The 18340-nt window shown below is 45.3% G+C and overlaps 8 protein-coding genes across 8 annotated transcripts; 3 read left to right on the top strand and 5 right to left on the bottom strand.

The window, feature by feature from the left end:
* Window positions 1-242: 242 nt before the first annotated feature.
* On the bottom strand, window positions 243-1166 carry N7487_009302 (uncharacterized protein; the record flags this gene model as incomplete). Its single annotated transcript, XM_056877032.1, has 3 exons — window positions 243-539; window positions 608-738; window positions 809-1166. The coding sequence occupies 3 exons, from the start codon at window positions 1164-1166 to the stop codon at window positions 243-245; spliced, it is 786 nt and encodes a 261-aa protein (XP_056725612.1).
* Window positions 1167-2079: 913 nt separating this feature from the next.
* Window positions 2080-2604, top strand: N7487_009301 (uncharacterized protein; the record flags this gene model as incomplete). Its single annotated transcript, XM_056877031.1, has 1 exon — window positions 2080-2604. The coding sequence occupies one exon, from the start codon at window positions 2080-2082 to the stop codon at window positions 2602-2604; it is 525 nt and encodes a 174-aa protein (XP_056725611.1).
* An 824-nt stretch (window positions 2605-3428) lies between these two features.
* N7487_009300 (oxidase ustYa family protein) lies at window positions 3429-4398 on the bottom strand (the record flags this gene model as incomplete). Its single annotated transcript, XM_056877030.1, has 4 exons — window positions 3429-3556; window positions 3625-3799; window positions 3856-3998; window positions 4059-4398. The coding sequence occupies 4 exons, from the start codon at window positions 4396-4398 to the stop codon at window positions 3429-3431; spliced, it is 786 nt and encodes a 261-aa protein (XP_056725610.1).
* A 1311-nt stretch (window positions 4399-5709) lies between these two features.
* N7487_009299 (oxidase ustYa family protein) lies at window positions 5710-6771 on the bottom strand (the record flags this gene model as incomplete). The annotated part of the gene is made up of 5 exons (XM_056877029.1): window positions 5710-6036; window positions 6117-6244; window positions 6309-6404; window positions 6480-6566; window positions 6714-6771. 5 exons carry the CDS (start codon window positions 6769-6771, stop codon window positions 5710-5712), a joined length of 696 nt encoding a protein of 231 aa, XP_056725609.1.
* A 910-nt stretch (window positions 6772-7681) lies between these two features.
* N7487_009298 (sugar porter family MFS transporter) lies at window positions 7682-9684 on the bottom strand (the record flags this gene model as incomplete). Its single annotated transcript, XM_056877028.1, has 8 exons — window positions 7682-7869; window positions 7926-8056; window positions 8121-8508; window positions 8581-8822; window positions 8880-9128; window positions 9180-9435; window positions 9502-9553; window positions 9619-9684. The coding sequence occupies 8 exons, from the start codon at window positions 9682-9684 to the stop codon at window positions 7682-7684; spliced, it is 1572 nt and encodes a 523-aa protein (XP_056725608.1).
* Window positions 9685-11386: 1702 nt separating this feature from the next.
* N7487_009297 (fungal specific transcription factor domain-containing protein) lies at window positions 11387-12901 on the top strand (the record flags this gene model as incomplete). The annotated part of the gene is made up of 2 exons (XM_056877027.1): window positions 11387-11628; window positions 11680-12901. 2 exons carry the CDS (start codon window positions 11387-11389, stop codon window positions 12899-12901), a joined length of 1464 nt encoding a protein of 487 aa, XP_056725607.1.
* Window positions 12902-14225: 1324 nt separating this feature from the next.
* Window positions 14226-15665, top strand: N7487_009296 (uncharacterized protein; the record flags this gene model as incomplete). The annotated part of the gene is made up of 4 exons (XM_056877026.1): window positions 14226-14727; window positions 14807-15223; window positions 15270-15476; window positions 15532-15665. Coding segments are annotated over 4 exons (1260 nt in total), but the record flags the coding sequence as incomplete, so codon positions are not given.
* A 245-nt stretch (window positions 15666-15910) lies between these two features.
* Window positions 15911-17018, bottom strand: N7487_009295 (uncharacterized protein; the record flags this gene model as incomplete). Its single annotated transcript, XM_056877025.1, has 3 exons — window positions 15911-16092; window positions 16151-16591; window positions 16649-17018. 3 exons carry the CDS (start codon window positions 17016-17018, stop codon window positions 15911-15913), a joined length of 993 nt encoding a protein of 330 aa, XP_056725605.1.
* Window positions 17019-18340: the final 1322 nt, after the last annotated feature.

The following is an 18340-nucleotide window of genomic DNA, read 5'->3' as shown; positions in this document are numbered from 1 at the left end:
ACACCTATGTAACGTTTTAATACTGAAAGAGGCTGGAAATAGAGGTAAATATGGATAGAGACGGGTAAAATAAATATTCTTGGCTTGCGGAAGCGTTTTACGGGGTTTAGTGCATATACAACATTGTGATAGTGGCTCGTTCTACATATTAAAGTATCGACGGTATACTACTGCGGCTAGGTAAAAACAATAGACGGTCAAGGTCTATGCAGATAAGTATATTCTAACAAAGGAAATATATGCTAAGGTACGGATTCTTCAGACTCGCGTCGCTTGGCAGCCTGCCATTTCCGTAACGCGTCAAAGTCAATGCACTCGTGCACTACACCCCATCCCAGCCCGCCGGCCGTCAGCTCTGGCGATGTCCCCGGTGGACTAGCAGGTTCCAGAACTAGGAAGTCTCCGCATGTGATTGAAAGACGTAGGTATTCAAAGCAATGATCAGTATGCTCTGTCCAGGCCGCGAAAATCGCCTCGGATTCGTTGGCGGGTTGCCCGATTTGAGACTCATAGTAGCGAAAGCGACGTCGAACAACATTCTAATAAGCAATCGCTAGTCAGATTTATTCTAATGCCGCAAATTTGGTTTCTTCGTGGAACTCCTTACCACACAATGAAGTTGGTGGAGATTTGACAAGACGTAGAACCGCTCATCCATGCTCTCCGTATTCAATGGGTCAGAAATACCCTTGGCTAAGCCATAATTTGATGGGTTTTCTAGCCAGATCGAATCGCCCCCTGGGGTTGAGATTAGTTTTCTTTTACTATCCATATTTACCCCTGGTGAAATAGGGACAAATCAACTTACCGCTCGTTATTTCTTGCCAGGCTTTATCTGTGGCGTCACCACTGCCATAGTATCTATTATCAGGCACAAATGGGATTTTCAATCGCTGTTGAAAGACCTCATTGGGTATAGGTGTCTTTAGACGTAGTCCGGGAACAAACTCAGGCCTCTTGAAGAATGAAAGACTAGTAATGCCTAGAACAATGCCTAGTCCAAAGACAACGGGAAGAAGAAGAATGTATGCACTGGAAAGTCTTTTGGATGTATGGGGTCGAAGTCCAGTTTCTCCTAACAAAGTCTCGCTGGAGGTAGATCGGTTATCGTCGACAGGTCGGTCTTTCTCGTCATATACACCTGTAGTTGTATAGCCTCTAGACATGGTTGATGATAATATACTTGCAAGGTTCATTTTGGTTGTGTTCAAAGATGTTTCGAGTAAGAGTATAAAACGCCTTGAGCGAAACGGCTTGTAGTCGGGAAAATCAAACAATGATTATCGAGTGCGTCTGCGGGGTGGGAAATGGTTCTTTTCTAGGCGTCCACACTTAAAAATGGACGGAAATTCCTATTTCGAGACCTGCATGTAATATACTTCGAGGTGAGATATCACAAGAGTCCTTCCTTTCGACGTACACTACCACAGATTACTACGTATTACCGCCACCCCACTGAAAGGAAAAATTGTAAGTATTACCGGCATTTGCTGTACTTATTTCAAATCTACAACTCATGTAATTGTTCTGGTATCAGGCAATCCTTGAATGTTTTACAACTTCCAGAAAAGGATAAGATAGGTAGCTAGCGATCCCCAGCTTGATGCGTCTTATGTCGTCTTTCATAATGGGTAAACTACGGACTGAAACGAGGCAGAGTTGCAGACAGCCCCCATAACGCTGCAAGAAGGACCAAAGTAATTGGCCCGAAGCACGCATTACCCCTTACAACTATCTCCTCGCTGCCTTAACGCTATTTTGGTTCTCGCGAAAGGAGGAACGAACACCCGATGGACATACATTCCGCAGAATGGAGGACGACATGAGAATCGTCCAGCTCATAGAGTCAATGGAAGGCAGCTTTTTAGCTAAGTGACCACTCCAGGGCTAATATTATAAATACTTCACACGTTGACCACCTGAAATCTGTTCTTCATCGACGTCAATATCCAACTACAAACATCATTTTCGAAATATATTTCAATCTTTCAGGTTCAAGGCTCCGAATAATTGTGAGATTAATGCTGCCAAATTTACTTTACACCCAGTATACAAGACTAATTATATATAGTCTCCAATATGAAGTTCATCACCGCCCAGACAGTCCTGGCTATTGCACTGGCAGCAGTGGCCAGTGGCTTGGCTATCAATTCCGAGTCTACAAAGCCCGAGGCCCCAGAGCCAGCCTGGGTCTGGTCTTCCAAGCGCGACGTTGAAGAGCATGCAAAGCCCAAGCCAATCTGGGTCGCGTCTTCCAAGCGTGATGCGGAAGATCATGCAAACCCCGAGCCTGCTTGGGTCTGGTCTTCCAAGCGTGATACCGAAGAGCACGCAAACCCCGAGCCAGCCTGGGTTTGGTCTTCTAAGCGCGATACGGAAGAGCACGCAAACCCCGAGCCGGCTTGGGTCTGGGCTTCCAAACGCGATACGGAAGAGCACGCAAACCCCGAGCCTGCTTGGGTCTGGTCTTCCAAGCGTGATACCGAAGAGCACGCAAACCCCGAGCCTGCTTGGGTCTGGGCATCTAAGCGCGATACCGAAGAGCATGACGACGTTGCGGAACCTGCCTGGGTCTGGTCTTCCAAGCGAGAGGGTTCAAAATAATACCAAGGGCAATGTTGCAAAGCCAGCCTCGGCACGGTCCACCTTTTAGGGTGAGCCTGAGGGCGTTGAAAAGTAATAGCCACATGTTACTCCAACCAGCCGGAAGGGTGGAATGATTCAAGAGCCGCGCTACAATTATCAATGATGAGAATGCGATCCAATGATATGATGATTTGTTAATGACAACGGAAGTGGGATGTCGTTTTGTACCTTTCGTTCATCTTTATTTCTAAATTCACTCTGATATAATGTTTTGAATTTCTCCACAAAGGAACTGGCGTATTAAATTAAGTCTATGCACAATTTTATAACTTCTATATCAACTCTCATTCATATACCAATATAGGAGAACGTTATATAAGTAGCGCCTAAAGCATTAAGCTATCCGAAGGAGTATATATTCTTCAGGTTACCTGGTTTCTCTTGGAATTCGCGGTTAACATTCTGTAAGTGCCTCAATCTATAAGCCAACTAGGCGAACGGAAGGTTAATGATAACTTCCCCTACACTACTTATGTAATTTATCATTTTAGGAAACAGGATGCTCGCTAAGACTTTCTAGAATCAACATTTTATAAATTAAATATGTGAAATTCCATATACAGCATGGTGATATTGCCGAGTACACGACACGCATTAAGCCGAACAAAGAAGTGTGGATTAAATTATAGATACTAGAATCCGAAGCAGAAATAATTGAATTATGGCTATAGCTTTATTCAACGATATACTATTCCTAGATACCAAATTTCTTACTATATGGGTTGCTAGCTCAACCTCAGTACCACTGCCTCCATAAAAAACCCAGCCTTGATTCCCCACTATCATTCAAAGAAACCATGCTGCCAGGTCAGGTTGTATTTTCTTTCCTGTTCAATCTGAAACTGACGTAGTAGTTCGAAATCAATACAGTCGTGCTCGACGCCCCAACCAGTAACGGAAGTAGCATGTCCTATAGAAGCAAGAGCATTAGACATGTTCATGAAAAAGAAAAACAGATAACACAGGGGTTTACTTTACCATTGCCAACTTTGATCGGGCTTGACCCTTCTATTATGAGATCTCCTCCACATGAAATCGCTTGCCGGAGATATTCGAAGCAATGCAGGACATGTAAATTCCATTTGACCGCATCATGTTCGGTATCGAGGTCGACACCGTCCCGTGCCTGCCAGAACTGAAAGCGAACCATGTTCTGTCAACTTGAGTTAGACAGTTTTCTAATCATATTACGCCAACTTGCCAACGTACTAGGCAGTGAAGCTGGTGGAGGATCGAGATCACGTAGAAATCATGTTGCGGGGGATCGGTCTCGTGGGGATGATCGAATGGCGCGACGATACCCTCAGGCAAACCCCACCTTTCTGGGTCCTCAATCCAGACAGCGTCATGACCTATTAGCGAAGAAGGAATGTTAACAATGAATATGGAATGGGATGGTTTGCTCTTCTTACCAGCTACCAAGTCATCCCAGTGGTGATCTACCTCTCTCGAATTTCCGATATATCTTTCATCCGGTTGAAATACCTTTCTCACTGGCCTAAATACGTCCTCTGGGATAGGGGTGAACGTGCCGAGCTGGAACTTGCCATTGAATGTCGGGGCAGTAGTAGATGATTTCCAATAGAGAACTGTGGTCGTAGTCCACCCAGTTGCAAGGATTGAAATCACAATATATAGGAGAAGATTCCAATTTCTATTATCTTCAGGCACTGGAAGTGATGTATCCTCTCCGTCATTGTTGTTTATTTCTCGATACTTCAAATCGAGATCTCTCGACTTCAAAGGCCACATGGTGTCAACCCCGCAAAGAAAGCAGAAGATTAGAGAAAAGAAGTTGAATTTAGTGGGTGAGACGAATAGCCACGATAATTGCAACACTATGGTCTAGTCAATGTGAGAGATGCTTTTTGCAATTGCTCCGCTTTCAAGTTGATAAAATACCAAGTTTGGAGTTTCAAATCAGTTCTATGTAAAATTACTTGTTATCTCCTCACCTGACCCTACATGGTCTCTCTAACCCAGTTGCCTCGTAACTAGATGAAGTAAGGACAAAAAATACACATAGATAGAGAAACTAGGGCACTGCCCCGCGGCCCAGACCAGCAAACACTCACATTTACGCGAATGCAAAGAGCTCTGAGGAATGTACAAGAACCCAGCTGGGTAGCTATATCACCAACCAGGCCGTGCAAAGGAAATATCACCTCATCCTGCACCATTACTGATCCATATGTACTTATGTAAGGGGGTTCGGAAGGTAGTCACTTGTGATTGTTCGTAGATAGCGAGTGATCTACGGAGTGTCTATCTTAAGGCCCAATTTACCTCATTGCAAAGACTAGATGACATGCGTATGCAAATGTGTGCCCAGGTGGTATGCAGCACGCAGGTGGGTTCAGCTCTTATTCAGCCTCGAGGTTCAACGCTTTTGTTGGTGGTAATGAAGTCGCCATCTATACTGGAGCCTGTTTTATATTTTTCCTTGACAAATTTGGGGTAATTATATGAAGATTTAGTAACCTATATTGGTTAGCTTATTACCTATATAAGAAATGTCAATCGTATGGAAAATTAAGTAGTATTAGTTGATATTCTGCGTCAAGTGGATACATATATCTTGAATGTTCGGTATTTGATTATACTATTCTGTATTACAAACTTACAGGACGACATAATAATGCACTAAACGTGAAATAAGAATGAAATAGATTAATAGAAAATGAAATTTTGCTATTTACTACAATTTTATACTACATTCTTGAAGTTTTAAAAGATTATAGATAAGAATATCTCGCATGCAATGGAATGGATTTCTTGCGCAGCTATCGGTACGATTGAAGTATACCAGAAGTCGGTTGTAAAGCTGTGTGATCTCTTAATAAAGATGGATATATGAAAAATTTTCACTGTAGATGCTAACCTCTCAGTAACATATAGATAACGTATACTATGTATTATGAAACCTACCATCGCAAGACGCAAGGAACTAACGTAAAATACACTCGAAATGCACTGTGACTGCGTTTAATTTCTTAAGCTCTCAAATTCTCAGATAGTAGACGTTAATCACATATTTTTCTCGCCCGAGCATATGGATTTTGCTCAATGGCCATGTCCAGCATGTGGCCCCTCATCGAAATGATTCAGGTCCGCAGGCGTATGCGTAAGTCTTCCGCCGGTATATCCCGACCCACGTACTTTATTTGAGCGATGATCATACGCCCAAGAAAAGATCTTATTGAAATCACGACACTGATGGGTAGCTCCCATTCCATTGATTCCCACTTCGCTCATTGGCTCGAACGTAGGATCTGCATGGCACATAAGAACTTGTCGGATGTAGTCAAGGCAGTGATCCCGGTGGAAGACGACTTCTTCCTCGTCCATGTCTTTCAGAGATGAAGGGTAATAGGCAAATCGTAAGAAGTTCTGCGGGAGGGTTGTTAGAATTTCCATGTTGAAGTCGAACGAGATCAATTATGAAATAATCAAAATTTTGAAATCCATACCAGGCAGTGTAACTGGTGAAAGACCGACACACCGTAGATCAACGCAGTTTCAGGATTATTTGGGGCGGGCAGGGACTCTGGAAGGTTCTTTGCCGCTGCAATTGGAAGTTCCACGATGCCATCACCAGCTAAGAGGTCATTCGGTCAGCTGTGATTCTATTTCTCAAGTTTCAAAGAAAAAGATGCACTCACGAGGAGAGAGTCGCTTCCATATCTCATCTGTCTTGTTTGACGGTGGTCCACCGTAATAAGAATGAGGTTGGAAAGTAACCCGACTTGTGTATTGCACTGTGATACAGAAAGCACTTTATCAGCTCGCTTATTTCCTTCTGTTCGATTTTCTAGAAAGAATTTTATCCTTACAGTCTTCTTCGAACTTGGTTGTCCACGACTCTGTATCACATTGACATGCCTCGGACTTCCTAGCAAATGTGCCGATTGTCCACAAGCCTATAGTGGTGAGAAATATAAGAGCATTGAGGGCCATTAACCAATTTTGATAACTGCAAATCTGCCCTCTCCGAAATGACCGAGAAGACTTTCTAACGTGGTGGTTCCAAGGGTCAGTGCGATGAAGTAGTGTTGAGCTCGACTCACTTCCACCTGACTCGAGAGGAAGGTCCTTGTCTGACTCAAAATCATCATGGGCAGGCATTGTCGAGATACAAGACTTGTCGCCAAAGTGTAAATAAGATGATGGGTAATCAGGATCGAGGGTATTGGTGGTCCCCAAGGTATTTAAGGAGGAAAATACGCACCAAGACAGTGCAATCAAATGGTGGAACTACAAACCTACTTATGCACCTACACTGGCGCCCTGTAAGTTGTTTAATCACTTGGAACCGTTTCGACCCTTGTGGTAACAGTCGATACGTACGTATATGCCGGATTTTAGACAGCATAAGATGGTTGCCCTATCCATTTTGGTGCTCACCCCTTGCCGCTTTTCAACCACTCACCTTACTGGGGAGTGGATCAATGCCCTCCAATGGTCTTATTCCAATTTTTCCGCCACACTTTGCCTTCGGTGTTAATAACGCTAGGTCAAAGCGGCCCAAATTCCTGGTGATAACTCAATGTTGGAGGTGAAGGACCAATACAAGAAATTCAGGATAAGTTCAAGGCTTGGGCTATGTAGTGATATTCCGGGGAAGAATTGGTGAATAAGTAAACTACCGAATTCGGTGCTATTCAGGCAATTGTTCTCCGCAGGATTTCCGCCTACCCACCACTGAGAAGTCCACGGAGTGGCAAAGGCCGAATCATAAGAAGTAGATGTCCTCGAATTTGAAACAGAGACCAGACAGGATGACAGTACGCGCTCTGGATCCCCAAATATGGAGCGTAGAGGAGTGGCTCTTCCCAGGGCCACACACTTAATCCTCAAATGAGTGCTGTCCTCCTTGTGGGAAATAAGTATCCGAAAGTCGTATACGTTGGAAATCCACACATGTTTTATATGAATTGCACATAGAAGCCGATTGTCTCAATTGGGAAAGCCGTATGTAATTCTCTATGATAATATTTGTGCACTTACTATCACCCCTATAAGCTAGTTACATCGCCTAATTTACGTGTTCTTCGTACTCGACAGCACCAGTGGCAGCCTCCTTCGCATTCTTTTGAACTTCTTCATCTTCGTGATAGATGAACTGAAGCGGTCTTTTTGTCGAAATGGCATCTGCATCACCGGCCACGATGAGTGGTGGGTTGGAGCGATAGTACGCATCAATGTCTTCCAGTCTCCGGTTTGCTGGGAAGGATTAGCATATACATGATAAAAGCATAATTTCTTGGGTTTGGACTCACCTGTCTCTGGATACAGGAAGTAAATAATTGGCAGGAAGATCGCATTGAGGACGGTCCACACAATCCAAAATTTCCATCCAATGCTTTGAATACCGATAGGTGTAATCTCGACAATAGCAAAATTAGTGATCCTAGAAAATACACACCATGAGAATCGCGGTTTATTTCGATGAGAATGTGTTTTGAAAAACGCACCAGTTGGTTGCTGTCGAAACTGCTACTCCCTTCGTTCTCATGGGGAGTGAGTTGATTTCAGTGGGATACAGCCATGGAACACCTAGCATACCCATTCCAAAGGCAATATGATAGACAAAGAAGAATGCAACGGAGGCAGTAGCGTATACTGTATTCTTCTCGGCCAAGTAAAGGAGAATTGTGATAATCAGGAAGGAAAGGAACTGGCCAAACCCAGATAACATCATCAAGCCTCGACGGCCGACTCGCTCTACTATTGTGGCTGCGGCACACGAGAAAATAAAATATGAGGTCGCGTTGCAAGCCGTCAACAGACGGGCCATCCTATCTGAAAGTCCGACCGAGTTCATGAGGACTAACGGGAGATAGTAACTCATGATGTTGATACCTTTGATGTGCCATTTATATCAGTATGTGAAAAGTGTAAAACCAGATAGGCGTGTTTGGATCATAAAAGTACCTTGGAGCTGCTGCATGGCCTGTGTGCCGGCACCGAGAAGCAACCGACGAAGAATTTTGGTATTATCGGTTTTTCTTTGGAGCACAAGATCGCGCCATCGGACAGCATTTTCTCTTTCGTATGTGATGCTGAATTTAATCTCATCACGTTGGGTTATAATAACTGGATCGTCAATGGATGTAGCCTCGACACACGCAAGTACTTCGATCGCCTCATCTTCGCGGGCTTGTGTCATGAGCCATCTAGGTCCTTGTCAAAACCATATTCAACGTCTGCGTCAAAGGGCTTTGGTATCATACCTTGGGGATTCCGGAAGCCAGGGGATAGTTACAAGCAAGATAATGACGAAAGTGAGCTGTAGAGCGATCGGCATGCGCCATGCAATGGCACCCCCGCGGAAGGAGAGACCATAGTTTATCCAATTAACAATACAGTACCCGCCGACATTCAACCCAAGATCCAGGATGACAAGTTTTCCTCTCCATTTCGCTTGTGCCGTTTCTGTTTGCCAAATAGGGGCCGTTGCGGTGTTGATTCCGTTCCCGAGACTGGATATATTAGGATCATGCATCGTGGCAGAGTATCTGTGAGCCACTTACCCTAGCACAATTCGGCCAATGAAAATTTGCGGTAGGCTATAAGATGATGTCTGAAGGATGGTGCCGGCGGCGATAATGACAGTACCCAAAAGAATGGATTTTTTGCGGCCCAGTCGCTCGCCTATTGTAAAGGCAAGTATGGCTCCGAAGAAACAACCGATGTCATAAATGGCAGCAACCGTGGAGAGGACTGTGGTTTTGGTAGGGCCGACAAGATCATGGACTTCTAAGAAGTCACGGGTAACCACAACACCACCTGGAGAAATAGACCATTAGTATCCAAAGCGCTTAGTATAAAGGTGAAAAGGGGAAGGTAACATACTAAACACTCCTTGATCGTATCCAAATAACATCATATCAGTGGCACAGGCTACCTGAGATGTTACTTGTATTAGCATTCCTCCGACTAGGACCAGGTATAGAAATGTAGCCAACCCACAGTGAGCCAAAAGGTAAGCCATCCTCCGGTAAGCCCGAAGTAGGGCTTCTTTGTGGAGGCAATCATTATCGATGAAGAGATGTAACGGAATGAGTAATAACAAAAGACTGAAATGGACCAAATAGGACAGTGTGAGAGTAGTTCTTGTGAAAGTAGTTGTTGGAAGCGTGGTGGTAATGAGCTTTAAATACCTCAGTCTTCCACGTAGCCGCGGTTAATACCCCAGGAATCTTATGCTCCCGTCCCCATATTGTCCTAACCCCGGATGAGGACACGGTGGAGACGAAATGCGGTGTTCAAATGTGGCAAAAAATCGTTTCCCTAGGTAATAGCTTGGCGGAGACGTCCAACTCGTGATATTGCGCCTTGCCTACACTAATTGGATTCGGTTGAAGTCACATTCATGTGGCTAAATGCACCCTTTTGTTGCATTCACCGGGACGAGGAGTTCTCAGATGTCAACTTTACCCATCCCTTCAGAGAGACAATTAGCGAGCGAAGACTACCCCCACGGCTATGTATGAAGATAGGGCACTAGCAAAAGCAAAAGGGACTAGCGCTAAACTAGGTAAATTCGGATAGCCAATCATCATTTCGGCTGAGCCGGACATATCATTCCGGGCCGAGAGATACTGCGCGGGAAAGTTTACCCAAAAGGGAGAGAAACGGGTAACTAAGACCCGCAAGTCCATACAGCCATTTTTCTTCCCAAGCAAGACGATCACAACAGAAGAAGAATGACGGAGAAATGGAGAATAGTTTACTGACAGGTAGACTGTCCAGTTCCACTATGAGTGATTTAATACCCCGCAAAACCAATGGGCAAAAGTGTTTTCAACAACCATCACCCAGAATCAACTGCATCATACAGCATGCCGATGTATCCTGAAAGCAACCCCCAGTTGGCAAATGTTCAATCATTCCCAGTCCCTGCACCTTTTAGACCCCTGAAAAGCAGCCCAAGATGGCGACGAAATCAAGTCGCCTGTGACGCGTGCCACATCCGCCGTGTGCGATGCGATCTGGCATCCCCATTCCCGTGCTCACGCTGCCTGCGCAAGGGCATAGACTGTGACATTACACGCAAGCTACAGAAAAGAGGTCGGGTGGCACGATCCAAGCTAGCAAATGCGAACAAGGCATACAGAATACACGCACCGCAAAGTCATATAAACGAAAGACAGACCGATGAAAGCTGTAGTCCTGTGTCAGACCTGACTGTATCACCCATGGATTCCACTATCCTGTCATCAGTCACCCAACTGTCGTCGCCCGGAACCGACGAAATCGATGCTCTCTTGGCTTTGTGCATGGAAGAGAGCATGGAAGACTATAGCTCCGTGACGGATTTTTCACAGGTACACGCAGGATTAGGGGTGGATGTCACGGAGGAATGGCTACCAACGGCTGATTTATTGAAGGATTTGCCTCGTTTGAGCGGGGAAGATTATGGGCCTCTGCCACCACTGCCGGGCATATGTGATCCAGTCGACATAGCTCCTCACACTCCTAGCCAGGGGCCTCATCCACCGACACTATTCCAACCAACAACAAGCCACCTTGTCCCAAAAATTGAGCCAACTTCACAGCCCTTGATAAAATACCCCGTGTTAAACACGGTGATGCCTTTTTGAAATCAGGCCTCCCTCCACAACTTGTCTGCCATTTACTTGAGCTATATTTCACCAACCCATTTCCAAACATCTTGCGCAAAACCTCCTTTCTGACCGATAAATTCCGGGTCAGCAGCCCTGCACTTTTGACGAGTATGCTTTGGATGGCTGCTATTGATCATCGGGCTTCTTTATCTGTCTCACCCTCAAAACAACGCAATATTTGCCAGTTCCTCGGCGATCTGACGAGAACATTGTTTCAATTTTCAGACAATCTCTCGCCCAAGAATCAGGAGCCCTCACTGGTGGAACGTATTACTCATCTGGATAAGGTGATCACTTGCATTCATATTGCCTCGATTGTCTCGACCGAACACAGCGAGGAAAGCATGAGGTGGTAAGTTAACTCTGCCTGCCGCTCACGGCCTGTTTCCTGATTTCTTTGTAGGTGGAAGGCGGCCTTTGGTTTAGCTCGACAGCTCAAACTAAATCAGGAGGCGAAATTCACGCCGAATTTTGATAAGCAAAGAAATGCCTCGCTTCAATTCTCTGAAGACGAGCTATCAGATTGGCCAAATAAACAGAGCTTTTTCCATTTTGGTGGTTCACAGTCAAGTCTGAATTGCGTATGTGAGCAAATCCATTATCAAGGCTTCCCCGTCTTAACGGAGGAGTACCGCGAAGAGCGAAGACGAGCATGGTGGCTGCTTTACATGATTGATCGTCATCTTGCATTGTGTCACAATCGTCCGCCACATTTCCTTGATGCAGAGTGTGAGAATCTGCTACTTCCACTGGATGAAACCTCATGGCAAGGAAGTATTGTTCACAACAAGGAATTCCATCCGCAGAGCCCTCGCCAGAGCGAACCTCAGGTCTTCCCTGATTTTCGCTGTCGCGACTCTTCTATTTTTGGATTTTTCCTTCCACTTATGACCATCACCGGAGAGGTGATAGAGCTCAACAATCTGCGGCTACAAGACAATAAGGCTTACGAAATTAAAGAGGCCGAAGTACTACGCCACCTCGAGATCTATCAGACTAGTTTGTCCGCTTTTTTGGTACCTTCAGCGTCTTCAACCGTTGACACCGCAGTGTCAGACCAACTTATCGACGGGCAGTTAGTCCAGGATTGCACTTGGCAAACACAAACGGTGGTTGCTTACTCGTCATACCTAGTTCAAGCTCTCCATATATCGCTAGTGGGAAAGTGGGACTGGCAATTCTTATTGGAAGACAAGGAGCTTTGGACTTCTTCGGCATTCACATCAACCATCTCACACTCATTAGATGCGGCTTTTTGGTTGCGGCAAATCTTGCAGCTTGACCCAGATATCAGCTTCATGCCCTACTTCTTCGGTATTCAGTTGCTTCAAGGGAGCTTTCCGGTACTGTTGATTGTGGAGCGTCTGCAAGATAAGTGTGGCGAAGATATTCTCAATGCCGCCGAGGTTATGATACAAGCTACCGAATCTTGTCTTGTCACGCGAAATACAGATTATCAAAGGAAATTTCGGCAATTGATACGCAGCGCAGTTTCACAGGCCTGGGGTCGTCCTGTGAGCGCCAGTGAAATTCGACGTCGCCATAAAGCGGTATTTGATCTTTGGCTGTTGATACGAAAGTGGAAAAATTGGTCCGCTGACTTCAATATCAATTGTGAAACCTGAAGAATATGCTGTCTCGTTCTCCGCCGGACCTATGCAAATCTTGAGCTGCGAGCCGAGCAGCAAAAGCACATCTAAGGAAACAAAGATCCACGCGCTTTGTGGACGGTGGAATATACCGTACCATTGCAGGTGTATATCTAGGCAAGCTGAGGGGTTGACTTTTCCTTGTTATTTGCTTGTATCATAATGGCTGTAGCTGCCAGTTATAAACAGTGTGATAGATAAAGTAAAATGTGTATTTTGCTAAAATAGAAGATATAGATTGCTACAGCACTTACGCGAGTGTTTGGCTGTGCAGTCCATGTTTTGCATCCATATCTGCTCCATACCCTGCGAACTATGAAGCCTCTAGGAGCTAGAATTAATTCCCTTAGAAACAAGCTGGATTGTGGCCAAGAGGATCTCCTGGAGCCTTTAGTATGACCTCGGTCTTTTCAACCTTGTGTTAGTGGACATACTGTTTCAGTAATATTCCTGAAGTTCATTCGATACAACAGGGATCGAAATTCGTTTCACGTCCCCTGTTCCGATTGAGTCTTCTACGATGTTGGTCATATCCGCTACCAACCTCATCTAGCCGAGGATTTTGCGTCCAATCAAATCACAGTCAAGACCAGCAATCTGTGGCAGACTAAACAAAACAGGCATAGCGTCCTTCATAGTGACATTTTAAAAGGAATGAAGGCGTTGATTTCGACCTTGCGATATCTCGCCTTTCGTTATTCGCCTCTCCCTATTTGTTCTTTAACTAGCTCAGAGTAGTCAACTTGATTCCCACCCCAGTAGAACCCCATCTATCGAAAGTACTATGGAGTACATGTCGGTTAAAGCGCGAGGTGATGTCATAGCCAAGACCATACAACATCGACATGCGATCACGGGGTAATAAAGTGGGGTTAAAATGGCAAAAGCGAAGCTCGCAAAACATCCCCAGGAACAAAAAACTGAGTGTATTATTCCCCACACATATCTTTCAAGTTGAATCAGGTGTGCCCAGGCCTTGTTAAACGTAAATGCCGAGGCCACTTGAACGCAATCGTACGTCTATACCCGGTGGAACGGCTTTGGATCTCGGGAATTAATGTGGGTTTATTTCTCTAGGCTGGTGAGTCAATTGACTTGTTCCATAATTATCTTTCATTTTTCAAGCCACATATCACTTCTACCGCTACGAATCACCCAGCAGCCTCGAAACCGATTACTAATTCACGACTACTCAGCCAAACTTGCAGGTCACGGCGGGTCAAATGTTAGTCCTGCATGTATCGAACCTTAGAAAGCTATCACTCACTAACCGCGGAGTCGTTATGATATAACGAAAGGCGATGGGAAACGACCAAAATGTTCACCATGTCAACGCATTGTGCGTAACTGTCATTGGATTCAAGAAAAAGACACGATAGGAGCCCCGGGGGTTCCAGTCTATCAGCCAAGCCCTTTGAGCTCATCTGCTCACCATGAAACCGAATATCCCTCTACAGAACATCCTGAATATGCCTTACAGGACCAGCAAGTTGCCAAATTGTTCCGCCACTATATAGGAACCTTGGCCGCATGGTATGATCTGAATGACAGCAAGCGCCATTTCAAGGATGTCGTTCCCATCAGGGCTCGATATAATCCGCTATTGCTCAGCGCCATTCTCGCATTTGCTGCTGCCAACCAACATCGCACCCTAGCGGAAGACAGGTATCTCGAGATTGCTGAATTCTACCACTATGACAGTGTGCGGAGATTAATCTCCCTGACTAAAGATATTAATGGAATTCCACTTGGTGAAACACTTGCCGCCATCTGTCTTTTGCGATCTTACGAAATTATCACACGTCAGTAGCTTGTCGAAATTCCTGGCTCCTAAAGCTTGCTCTGGAAAGACAGTCGCTAACGGCTTAAAAACGTCTTCAGAGAACGTTAGCTCTCAGAGTCACTTGCAGGGATGTTATTCACTACTGGCAAGTCGGCATATCCATCTCACGACAGACCTACTCAGCGCTGGCTATTGGAACTACCTACGAGAAGATATCACAGTGGCTCTCATAGAGCAACGTGGTCTAATGATTACTCTTTCTGACCAAAATGCCCCATCAGAACCTACAGAGGATGCGGACTTTGCTAATCATATCACATTCTTGCTCGGCAAGATCATCAACCGGTGTCTTTCGGTCGACTCACAAGCATTGACCCCCTTCGAATGGGAAGCTATGAAATCCGATCTTGATAAGTGGAAATCATCACTGCCGTCATCTTTTGACACTATACAAACCCCTGAGCTCGGGAAACAGAGGAATTTCCCATCTATTTGGGCAATTCGAAGCTGGCATGGTGAGAATACTCAGCCTATGTTCCCTTCAGCTTCTAACTTCCCAAGTTTCCACTCTCCATTACTACCATACCGCCATGGGAATTCTATGGCTGGCCCAGCCTGTCGCTCAACCCCTGAAAGCTCTACAACGTATCAATGATATGGAATGTCTGCAGCGAAAATTGGAATATCATGCAACTGAAATTTGTGCCCTGGCTCTTTCAAGCGACTCAGCACCAGTCTGGGTCAATGCTTTTGGTCCAATCGCATTTTGTAGGTCTTTTCAAACGTTTTCTCGGGATATTTCTTCTGACCACTTTCTTTCCAGGCTCCCCTTGGCTTCATGATACCCAGAAGCGGGTGGAAATGGCACAAGAGTTAGAAAAGTGGGGGAAGGTGACTGGATGGCCAGTTTCCATTATAGCAGAGGCTCTTTCTCCGCCTTCAAACACGACCCATTGACCAATGATGCTATTTTATGTTAGATAACAATAGAAAAAAACTCTCGCTGAATCTTCTGAATCGTTTCTCCGGCACACGACTACTGGGGTGTGTGGCTGCCTAAAGGCCTGCACATCCCATTTGTCAGGACCTGCTCCCTTGCTTGATAGGTTCTCTCTCCTTCTGTCTCTTTCGTAGTCGTCCACCAGAAATCCATTCTCCCAATTTTTCCCCATCAGTTATCAACACCAGCAATCTCCTTCGGCTCAAGGGTACTGGTTGAAGTCGTACTCATTGCCAAAGCCACGGTTCAGATAGCGCGAAAGTGCTTCCGACCTACTCACCCAGTTCACAGGAATCTCCAACTCGGTCTGGCCCTCAATCATAGGCTTCATATTATCCGCAAATTCAAGTTTCATAGGGTTCCTATACCACGAGGCAAAGTGAACTGTCCATGTTAGAAATATTTTCGGAGAGAACATAAGGAAGAAAGAACTCAAACTTACTCATTGCCAACATGACTCGAGGGTCCTCGGTCTGGTTCCCAACTCCAGCATGCCAAAGGCGAAGGTCTCTGACGACCAAAGAACCTTTTGGTACCACAGGTTGACACGGCGGACGGTCTAGACGGCGCTTCTCTAGTTCATCAAGCTTGATGCGACCACTAGCACGCTCGCCATGTAATCCTTCTTGAACATGTAGACCCGCATCAGTGTGTGTCCCCAGCCATACCTCGGTGGAGCCATTCTCCGGGGTCATGGTGATGAGGGGAACATTGATGACGTATGCGAAAGGATGAGTTGGGTGAGCAAAGTCTGCGTCTGAATGGACAGGCTGAGACATCGGAGGGTTCTCTGCAGTTGGAGGCATTGCAGTATTTCCCGAGCAAAATGTCCATTTTGGACGAGGTCCCAGTGCCGACGAGGTTATTTGCGTGGCGATGGGGTCTGAGTGAGAGTTAGGGGCTATGGACTGAAGGGGTAGTTTGGGCTTTGGGGACTTACTCATGAAAATACTGGGTTCGAAGTACTCCCTTACCGGAGGAGCGTCTTGTTGGATATTTCCGGGGTTGTAGTTGAATGGACTGTGTTCTTTCCTGGACTGAAGAGAGTAGGCATCTTCAATCATCTTTTTGTTGAGTCGGTCGAGGCAATCGTGAGGAATAGCATTTTCGATAACCACGAGACCGCCCCGATGGAGGCTGCGCATTGCAACCTCTAGATTCTGAGGAGAAAGGCGTGCACACTTGATCTCATCCCATGATGGACGGATGGACGTTGGGTGGCTTGTGAGCTTTCTGAGCTGGGTCGATAGAGATCGAATCTGATAGTGGCGGCTGAGCACTGTTGGAGCCTTGAAGAGGATTTGGCTCATGGTTATTCAAATGACCTCGATTTAATTAGAGAGAAGAATTTAAAAACGTTCGAGAGATCAGCTCGCAATTTGTGCGGAGGTAAAATTCGAGCAGAAGTTGTCGACTATTTATACTTACCTCCGTTACACGAGGTCGCTCACGAACAACATGATAACGTTGCAAAGATGGTCTGTCAAGATGTTTGCCCCCACCACTCTCTTCTCGCTCTTTTCTCGCCTTTCGGTGGCCCCATTTTCGTTTGCCTGCAACTACAGGGAGGGTTCGATGTGCCGAGGACAAATGAATGGATTAGTTATATTAGCTTTCAGCCCTGGTTGGTAGGATTTAATGACCTTGCCAGTGCTAGTCGTTTTTTACTTGGCTTCGCAAATCGCAGAATCAACGAAACAGCCTCGACAAAGCATATATTCGCTAAACGGCTTGCATTTGCTGGTTTCCCGGTCGCCTTTCGCCAAACCTATTAAGGGAAAGCGGAAGTTCCACTCAACACGTGCCAGCTCTATATCCGATCAAGTTCGTTGTCACACACAAAATTGGCGTTAAATTTGAATGAAATAAGGCAAATGATAAGAGACTTTTACTATTATCAACCCCGCTTTCCTATATATTATGTCAATGGCCACGTAGATATGTGACCTATCACCTAATTTTCTTTCTTTCAAATCCCTCCTATAATTCTGTTAATTAATTGATAGAGATTTTATTGCGTGTAGATTAGGTTATAAAAGACACCCATATTGTACCTACTAACCTCGATCCGTGTGATCGATTCCTAATGTATGCGGTACAGATATATATAACTGCGCTCCTATATATTTACAGATATAGTATATGCATTAAAACCTAGAACCTAGAAAACACGAACCGCGAGAAAAGGTGTCTTTACCACACGTGCCCAGAGCCACAAGAGATCCCAGTATCCTCTTACTAGTACTGTCGCTATTCTTGATCCCTTACCAGCCATGTGGTGAATCCTGTCAAGCTGAGAAATCCGTAAGCATGCCGAGAGCAAGAACGAGAGATAAATATCACACCTTGTAACAACTGGAAGAAGTGTATGAGCGGCGTGAAAGGACCTAGATTCTGGATTTCGAGTAGTATCTATGCAGGTATTCACCCATTCTACTACAGCTTGCAACCAGACAGCCATATGGGAGGTTGCTATATGAAGCGAATGTCGCTTACGGGGTATCCATGAAGGTATCTATGAACACGAGATCCTCGTACGTATCAAACAGACAAAGATTGGATGATGGGAACTTTTTTTCTAGTGCTATGGTGGTCAATACCAACGGAGAGGCACCACTCCAAGTTAAAGACC

Source organism: Penicillium crustosum (genome assembly GCF_028827405.1).
Source record: "Penicillium crustosum strain IBT 35664 chromosome Unknown utg000004l_segment0_segment0, whole genome shotgun sequence".
In the NCBI taxonomy this organism is placed as follows: Eukaryota; Fungi; Ascomycota; class Eurotiomycetes; order Eurotiales; family Aspergillaceae; genus Penicillium; species Penicillium crustosum.
The sequence above is the reverse complement of the archived record's forward strand: the minus strand, read 5'-3'. Positions and strand labels throughout refer to the sequence as shown.